General features: G+C 55.8%; 1 protein-coding gene across 1 annotated transcript; it reads right to left on the minus strand.

Moving 5' to 3' along the window:
* Positions 1 to 294: 294 nt before the first annotated feature.
* On the minus strand, positions 295 to 1,008 carry LOC140422595 (N-acetyltransferase family 8 member 3-like). The gene has a single exon (XM_072507604.1). The coding sequence runs from the start codon at positions 1,006 to 1,008 to the stop codon at positions 295 to 297; it is 714 nt and encodes a 237-aa protein (XP_072363705.1).
* Positions 1,009 to 9,910: the final 8,902 nt, after the last annotated feature.

A 9,910-nucleotide genomic window follows, 5' to 3' on the forward strand; every position in this document is an offset into this window, starting at 1 on the left:
TGAGGAGGGATTTCTTCAGCCAGAGGGCGGTGAATCTGTGGAACTCTTTGCCCCAGAAGGCTGTGGGGGCCAAATCACTGAGTGTCTTTAAGACAGAGATAGATCGGCTCTTGATCAATAAGGGGGTCAGGGGTTATGGGGAGAAGGCAGGAGAATGGGGGTGAGAAAATATCAGCCATGATTGAATGGTGGAGCAGACTCGATGGGCCGAGTGGCCTAATTCTGCTCCTATGTCTAATGGTCTTATCGGCTGTTCAAACCCTCCTCTCGATGCCAGGCCTCCCTGCGGCCTACTCAGAGTTTGAGCCTGAGCTGGTAGTCGGTGACCTGGCAGATCGAGTGGAGGAGGGAGCCTGCCTCGGGGGGTTGGAAGGCCCGCTGCAGCTGGAAGCCCGCCTTCCCGTAGAGGGCGAGGGCGGCGTGATGTATGTCCGAGGTGTAGACGGTGCACTCCGTGTAGCCGCTCCCCCGGGCGAACACCAGGCCCGTCTCCAGCAGGTCCCGTCCCAAGCCCCTTCGGCGGCAGGACAGCGCCACCGTCAGGCGGCACAGCTCGCAGGCGGCAGGTTCCCCCGGGGCCGGCTTGGCGCCCAGCGTCCCCACCAGCCGGGGTGCCCCGCTCCCCCCACCCTCCACCACCCAGAAGCAGGCCCCGGCCCTCCCCAGGAAGCTGCCCTCCACATCGCCCAAATCGCCTCCGAGAATCCCCCGGGCCAATGCCGCGTAGAAGTAGCGGCACGCCACGTAGACCAGGGCGGCCAGGCCCAGCCAGGCCAGCGGCACAGCCAGGGGGCGCCCCGTGACGGCCAGCGACAGCCCCCCCGCTGCCCCTGCCAACGCCAAGGCCCGGGGGCTCCGTGTCGCCCTTCGAAAAGTGGGCCAGGCCTGTTCCATCACCGCATCCGCGTAGATCCGGCGAACCGCCTCCACGTCCTCTTCCCGGCAGCGCCGAATGCGCCAGGCCTGGCAGCTCCGCCCCGCCTTTTCCTCCGCCGACCTGGTGGCCATTTTGAGTAAACCTGGGAGGGGGAACAGAAGAGGGAAGAGGGGCCGAATGATCAAAATGATTCAAGATCACAGCACCACCTGGAGAGAGAGAGAGATATAGAGAAAGAGGGAGAGAGATCACTGCAGGGTTTGCTGACAGAGTTGAGAGGGTGAACAAAACTGTACACATGCTCCCAGTGTGATACGGAGACTGGAACAGTACAAGGTGCTCCCAGTGTGATATGGAGACCGGAACTGTACACGGTGCTCCCAGTGTGATACGGAGATCGGAACTGTACACGGTGCTCCCAGTCTGATACGGAGACTGGAACAGTACAAGGTGCTCCCAGTGTGATACGGAGATCGGAACTGTACACGGTGCTCCCAGTGTGATACGGAGACTGGAACAGTACATGGTGCTCCCAGTGTGATACGGAGACTGGAACAGTACAAGGTGCTCCCAGTGTGATACGGAGATCGGAACTGTACACGGTGCACCCAGTGTGATACGGAGACTGGAACTGTACACGGTGCTCCCAGTGTGATACGGAGACTGGAACTGTACACGGTGCTCCCAGTGTGATACAGAGACCGGAACTGTACACGGTGCTCCCAGTGTGATATGGAGACCGTAACTGTACACGGTGCTCCCAGTGTGATCCGGAGACAGGAACTGTACACGGTGCTCCCAGTGTGATACGGAGACCGGAACTGTACACGGTGCTCCCAGTGTGATCCGGAGACAGGAACTGTACACGGTGCTCCCAGTGTGATACGGAGACCGGAACTGTACACGGTGCTCCCAGTGTGATCCGGAGACAGGAACTGTACACGGTGCTCCCAGTGTGATACGGAGACTGGAACTGTACAAGATGCTCCCACTGTGATACGGAGACTGGAACTGTACACGGTGCTCCCAGTGTGATAGGGAGACCACAACTGTACACGGTGCTCCCAGTGTGATACAGAGACCGGAACTGTACACGGTGCTCCCAGTGTGATACGGAGACCAGAACTGTAAACAGTGCCCCCAGTGTGATACGGAGACTGGAACTGTACAAGGTGCTCCCAGTGAGATACGGAGATCGGAACTGCACACAGTGCTCCTAGTGTGATACGGAGACTGGAACTGTACAAGGTGCTCCCAGTGTGATACGGAGACCGGAACTGTACATGGTGCTCCCAGTGTGATATGGTGACCAGAACTGTACACGGTGCTCCCGGTGTGATACGGAGACCGGAACTGTACACGGTGCTCCCAGTGTGATACAGAGACCGGAACTGTACACGGTGCTCCCGGTGTGATATGGTGACCGGAACTGTACACGGTGCTACCACTGTGATACGGAGACTGGAACTGTACACGGTGCTCCCAGTGTGATACGGAGACCGGAACTGTACACGGTGCTCCCAGTGTGATATGGAGACCGGAACAGTACACGGAGCTCCCTGTGTGATACGGAGACCGGAACTGTACAAGGTGCTCCCAGTGTGATACGGAGACCGGAACTGTACACGGTGCTCCCAGTGTGATACGGAGACTGGAACTGTACACGGTGCTCCCAGTGTGATACGGAGACTGGAACTGTGCACGGTGCTCCCAGTGTGATACAGAGACCAGAACTGTACACGGTGCTCCCAGTGTGATACGGAGACCGGAACTGTACATGGTGCTCCCAGTGTGATACGGAGACCGGAACTGTACACGGTGCTCCCAGTGTGATACGGAGACCGGAACTGTACACGGTGCTCCCAGTGTGATACGGAGACTGGAACTGTACAAGGTGCTCCCAGTGTGATACGGAGACTGGAACTGTACACGGTGCTCCCAGTGTGATAGGGAGACCACAACTGTACACGGTGCTCCCAGTGTGATACAGAGACCGGAACTGTACACGGTGCTCCCAGTGTGATACGGAGACCAGAACTGTAAACAGTGCCCCCAGTGTGATACGGAGACTGGAACTGTACAAAGTGCTCCCAGTGAGATACGGAGATCGGAACTGCACACAGTGCTCCCAGTGTGATACGGAGACTGGAACTGTACAAGGTGCTCCCAGTGTGATACGGAGATTGGAATTGTACACGGTGCTCCCAGTGTGATACGGAGACCGGAACTGTACACGGTGCTCCCAGAGTGATACAGAGACAGGAACTGTACACGGTGCTCCCAGTGTGATACGGAGACCGGAACTGTACACGGTGCTCCCAGTGTGATACGGAGACCGGAACTGTACACGGTGCTCCCAGTGTGATACGGAGACCGGAACTGTACACGGTGCTCCCAGTGTGATACGGAGACTGGAACTGTACAAGGTGCTCCCAGTGTGATACGGAGACTGGAACTGTACACGGTGCTCCCAGTGTGATATGGAGACTACAACTGTACACGGTGCTCCCAGTGTGATACAGAGAACGGAACTGTACACGGTGCTCCCAGTGTGATACGGAGACAGGAACTGGAAACCGTGCTCCCAGTGTGATATGGAGACCGGAACTGTACACAGTGCTCCCAGTGTGATACAGAGACCGGAACTGTACACGGTGCTCCCAGTGTCATACGGAGACCGGAACTGTACATGGTGCTCCCAGTGTGATACGGAGACCAGAACTGTACACAGTGCCCCCAGTGTGATACGGAGACTGGAACTGTACAAGGTGCTCCCAGTGTGATACGGAGACCGGAACTGTACATGGTGCTCCCAGTGTGATATGGTGACCAGAACTGTACAGGGTGCTCCCTGTGTGATACGGAGACCGGAACTGTACACGGTGCTCCCAGTGTGATACAGAGACCGGAACTGTACACGGTGCTCCCGGTGTGATATGGTGACCGGAACTGTACACGGTGCTACCACTGTGATACGGAGACTGGAACTGTACACGGTGCTCCCAGTGTGATACGGAGACCGGAACTGTACACGGTGCTCCCAGTGTGATATGGAGACCGGAACAGTACACGGAGCTCCCTGTGTGATACGGAGACCGGAACTGTACAAGGTGCTCCCAGTGTGATACGGAGACCGAAACTGTACACGGTGCTCCCAGTGTGATACGGAGACTGGAACTGCACACGGTGCTCCCAGTGTGATACGGAGACTGGAACTGTACACGGTGCTCCCAGTGTGATACAGAGACCGGAACTGTACAGGGTGCTCCCAGTGTGATACGGAGACTGGAACTGTACAAGGTGCTTCCAGTGTGATACGGAGATTGGAATTGTACACGGTGCTCCCAGTGTGATACGGAGACTGGAACTGTACACGGTGCTCCCAGTGTGATACGGAGACTGGAACTGTGCACGGTGCTCCCAGTGTGATACAGAGACCAGAACTGTACACGGTGCTCCCAGTGTGATATCGAGACTGGAACTGTACACGGTGCTCCCAGTGTGATACGGAGACCGGAACTGTACACGGAGCTCCCAGAGTGATACAGAGACAGGAACTGTACACGGTGCTCCCAGTGTGATACGGAGACCGGAACTGTACACGGTGCTCCCAGTGTGATACGAAGACCGGAACTGTACACGGTGCTCCCAGTGTGATACGGAGACCGGAACTGTACACGGTGCTCCCAGTGTGATACGGAGACTGGAACTGTACAAGGTGCTCCCAGTGTGATACGGAGACTGGAACTGTACACGGTGCTCCCAGTGTGATAGGGAGACCACAACTGTACACGGTGCTCCCAGTGTGATACAGAGACCGGAACTGTACACGGTGCTCCCAGTGTGATACGGAGACCAGAACTGTAAACAGTGCCCCCAGTGTGATACGGAGACTGGAACTGTACAAAGTGCTCCCAATGAGATACGGAGATCGGAACTGCACACAGTGCTCCCAGTGTGATACGGAGACTGGAACTGTACAAGGTGCTCCCAGTGTGATACGGAGACAGGAACTGTACATGGTGCTCCCAGTGTGATATGGTGACCAGAACTGTACACGGTGCTCCCAGTGTGATACAGAGAGCGGAACTGTACACGGTGCTCCCAGTGTGATACGGAGACTGGAACTGTACACGGTGCTCCCCGTGTGATACAGAGACCGGAACTGTACACGGTGCTCCCGGTGTGATATGGTGACCGGAACTGTACATGGTGCTACCACTGTGATACGGAGACTGGAACTGTACACGGTGCTCCCAGTGTGATACGGAGACCGGAACTGTACACGGTGCTCCCAGTGTGATATGGAGACCGGAACTGTACACGGAGCTCCCTGTGTGATACGGAGACCGGAACTGTACAAGGTGCTCCCAGTGTGATACGGAGACCGGAACTGTACACGGTGCTCCCAGTGTGATACGGAGACTGGAACTGTACACGGTGCTCCCAGTGTGATTCGGAGACTGGAACTGTACACGGTGCTCCCAGTGTGATACAGAGACCGGAACTGTACAGGGTGCTCCCAGTGTGATACGGAGACTGGAACTGTACAAGGTGCTCCCAGTGTGATACGGAGATTGGAATTGTACACGGTGCTCCCAGTGTGATACGGAGACCGGAACTGTACACGGTTCTCCCAGAGTGATACAGAGACAGGAACTGTACACGGTGCTCCCAGTGTGATACGGAGACCGGAACTGTACACGGTGCTCCCAGTGTGATACGGAGACCGGAACTGTACACGGTGCTCCCAGTGTGATACGGAGACCGGAACTGTACACGGTGCTCCCAGTGTGATACGGAGACTGGAACTGTACAAGGTGCTCCCAGTGTGATACGGAGACTGGAATTGTACACGGTGCTCCCAGTGTGATATGGAGACTACAACTGTACACGGTGCTCCCAGTGTGATACAGAGAACGGAACTGTACACGGTGCTCCCAGTGTGATACGGAGACCGGAACTGGACACGGTGCTCCCAGTGTCATACGGAGACCGGAACTGTACATGGTGCTCCCAGTGTGATACGGAGACCAGAACTGTACACAGTGCCCCCAGTGTGATACGGAGACTGGAACTGTACAAGGTGCTCCCAGTGTGATACGGAGATCAGAACTGTACAAGGTGCTCCCAGTGTGATACGGAGACCGGAACTGTACACGGTGCTCCCTGTGTGATACGGAGACCGGAACTGTACACGGTGCCTCCAGTGTGATACGGAGACCGGAACTGTACACGGTGCTCCCTGTGTGATACGGAGGCCGGAACTGTACAAGGTGCTCCCAGTGTGATACGGAGACCGGAACTGTACACGGTGCTCTCAGTGTGATACGGAGACTGGAACTGTACAAGGTGCTCCCAGTGTGATACGGAGACCAGAACTGTTCACCGTGCTCCCAGTGTGATATGGTGACCGGAACTGTACACGGTGCTACCAGTGTGATACGGAGACCGGAACTGTACACGGTGCTCCCAGTGTGATACGGAGACTGGAACTGTACACGGTGCTCCCAGTGTGATACGGAGACCGGAACTGTACACGGTGCTCCCAGTGTAATATGGAGACTGGAACTGTACACGGTGCTCCCAGTGTGATACGGAGACCGGAACTGTACACGGTGCTCCCAGTGTGATAGGGACACTGGAACTGTACACGGTGCTCCCTGTGTGATACGGAGACTGGAACTGTACACGGTGCTCCCAGTGTGATACAGAGACTGGAACTGTACACGGTGCTCCCAGTGTGATATGGAGACCGGAACTGTACACGGTGCTCCCAGTGTAATATGGAGACTGGAACTGTACATGGTGTTCCCAGTGTGATACGGAGACAGGAACTGTACACGGTGCTCCCAGTGTGATACGAGACCGGAACTGTACACGGTGCTCCCAATGTGATACAGAGTCCGGAACTGTACACGGTGCTCCCAGTGTGATACGGAGACCGGAACTGTACACGGTGCTCCCAGTGTGATACGGAGACTGGAACTGTACAAGGAGCTCCCAGTGTGATACGGAGACTGGAACTGTACACGGTGCTCGCAGTGTGATACGGAGACCGGAACTTTACACGGTGCTCCCAGTGTAATATGGAGACTGGAACTGTACATGGTGCTCCCAGCGTGATACGGAGACCGGAACTGTACACGGTGCTCCCAGAGTGATACAGAGACAGGAACTGTACACGGTGCTCCCAGTGTGATACAGAGACCGGAACTGGACACGGTGCTCCCAGTGTGATACGGAGACAGGAACTGGACACCGTGCTCCCAGTGTGATACGGAGACCGGAACTGTACACGGTGCTCCCAGTGTGATACGGAGACCGGAACTGTACACGGTGCTCCCAGTGTCATACGGAGACCGGAACTGTACATGGTGCTCCCAGTGTGATACGGAGACCAGAACTGTACACAGTGCCCCCAGTGTGATACGGAGACTGGAACTGTACAAGGTGCTCCCAGTGTGATACGGAGATCAGAACTGTACAAGGTGCTCCCAGTGTGATACGGAGACCGGAACTGTACATTGTGCTCCCAGTGTGATATGGTGACCGGAACTGTACACGGTGCTCCCTGTGTGATACGGAGGCCGGAACTGTACAAGGTGCTCCCAGTGTGATACGGAGACCGGAACTGTACACGGTGCTCCCAGTGTGATACGGAGACTGGAACTGTACAAGGTGCTCCCAGTGTGATACGGAGACCAGAACTGTACACCGTGCTCCCAGTGTGATATGGTGACCGGAACTGTACACGGTGCTACCAGTGTGATACGGAGACCGGAACTGTACACGGTGCTCCCAGTGTGATACGGAGACTGGAACTGTACACGGTGCTCCCAGTGTGATACGGAGACCGGAACTGTACACGGTGCTCCCAGTGTGATACGGAGACTGGAACTGTACACGGTGCTCCCAGTGTGATACGGAGACTGGAACTGTACACGGTGCTCACAGTGTGATACGGAGACCGGAACTGTACACGGTGCTCCCAGTGTAATATGGAGACTGGAACTGTACATGGTGTTCCCAGTGTGATACGGAGACAGGAACTGTACACGGTGCTCCCAGTGTGATACGAGACCGGAACTGTACACGGTGCTCCCAGTGTGATACAGAGTCCGGAACTGTACACGGTGCTCCCAGTGTGAAACGGAGACCGGAACTGTACACGGTGCTCCCAGTGTGATACGGAGACTGGAACTGTACAAGGAGCTCCCAGTGTGATACGGAGACTGGAACTGTACACGGTGCTCGCAGTGTGATACGGAGACCGGAACTTTACACGGTGCTCCCAGTGTAATATGGAGACTGGAACTGTACATGGTGCTCCCAGCGTGATACGGAGACCGGAACTGTACACGGTGCTCCCAGAGTGATACAGAGACAGGAACTGTACACGGTGCTCCCAGTGTGATACAGAGACCGGAACTGTACACGGTGCTCCCAGTGTGATACGGAGACTGGAACTGTACACGATGCTCCCAGTGTGATACAGAGACCGGAACTGTACACGGTGCTCCCAGTGTAATATGGAGACTGGAACTGTACATGGTGCTCCCTGTGTGATACGGAGACCGGAACTGTACACGGTGCTCCCAGAGTGATACAGAGACAGGAACTGTACACGGTGCTCCCAGTGTGATACGAGACCGGAATTGTACACGGTGCTCCCAGTGTGATACGGAGACCGGAACTGTACACGGTGTTCCCAGTGTGATACGGAGACCGGAACTGTACACGGTGCTCCCAGTCTGATACGGAGACCAGAACTGTACACAGTGCCCCCAGTGTGATACGGAGACTGGAACTGTACAAGGTGCTCCCAGTGTGATACAGAGATCAGAACTGCACACAGTGCTCCCAGTGTGATACGGAGACCGGAACTGTACACGGTGCTCCCAGTGTGATACGGAGACTGGAACTGTACAAGGTGCTCCCAGTGTGATATGGTGACCGGAACTGTACACGGTGCTCCCTGTGTGATAAGGAAACCGGAACTGTACACGGTGCCTCCAGTGTGATACGGAGACCGGAACTGTACACGGTGCTCCCTGTGTGACACGGAGGCCGGAACTGTACAAGGTGCTCCCAGTGTGATACGGAGACCGGAACTGTACACGGTGCTCCCAGTGTGATACGGAGACTGGAACTGTACAAGGTGCTCCCAGGGTGATACGGAGACCAGAACTGTACACCGTGCTCCCAGTGTGATATGGTGACCGGAACTGTACACGGTGCTACCTGTGTGATACAGAGACCGGAACTGTACACGGTGCTCCCAGTGTGATACGGAGACTGGAACTGTACACGGTGCTCCCAGTGTGATACAGAGACCAGAACTGTACACGGTGCTCCCAGTGTGATACGGAGACTGGAAATGTACAAGGTGCTCCCAGTGTGATACGGAGATCGGAACTGTACACGGTGCTCCCAGTGTGATACGGAGACTGGTACTGTTCACGGTGCTCCCAGTGTGATACGGAGACTGGAACTGTACACGGTGCTCACAGTGTGATACGGAGACCGGAACTGTACACGGTGCTCCCAGTGTGATACGGAGACTGGAACTGTACAAGGTGCTCCCAGTGTGATACGGAGACTGGAACTGTACACGGTGCTCCCAGTGTGATATGGAGACTACAACTGTACACGGTGCTCCCAGTGTGATACAGAGAACGGAACTGTACACGGTGCTCCCAGTGTTATACGGAGACAGGAACTGGACACCGTGCTCCCAGTGTGATATGGAGACCGGAACTGTACACGGTGCTCCCAGTGTGATACGGAGACCGGAACTGTACACGGTGCTCCCAGTGTCATACGGAGACCGGAACTGTACATGGTGCTCCCAGTGTGATACGGAGACCAGAACTGTACACAGTGCCCCCAGTGTGATACGGAGACTGGAACTGTACAAGGTGCTCCCAGTGTGATACGGAGATCAGAACTGTACAAGGTGCTCCCAGTGTGATACGGAGACCGGAACTGTACATTGTGCTCCCAGTGTGATATGGTGACCGGAACTGTACA

Source organism: Scyliorhinus torazame, chromosome 5 (assembly GCF_047496885.1).
Source record: "Scyliorhinus torazame isolate Kashiwa2021f chromosome 5, sScyTor2.1, whole genome shotgun sequence".
NCBI classification, from domain to species: Eukaryota; Metazoa; Chordata; class Chondrichthyes; order Carcharhiniformes; family Scyliorhinidae; genus Scyliorhinus; species Scyliorhinus torazame.

Excerpts from the sequence above, each read along its gene's own strand:
- LOC140422595 (XM_072507604.1), bottom strand. The coding sequence starts at position 1,008 with ATGGCCACCAGGTCGGCGGAGGAAAAGGCGGGGCGGAGCTGCCAGGCC.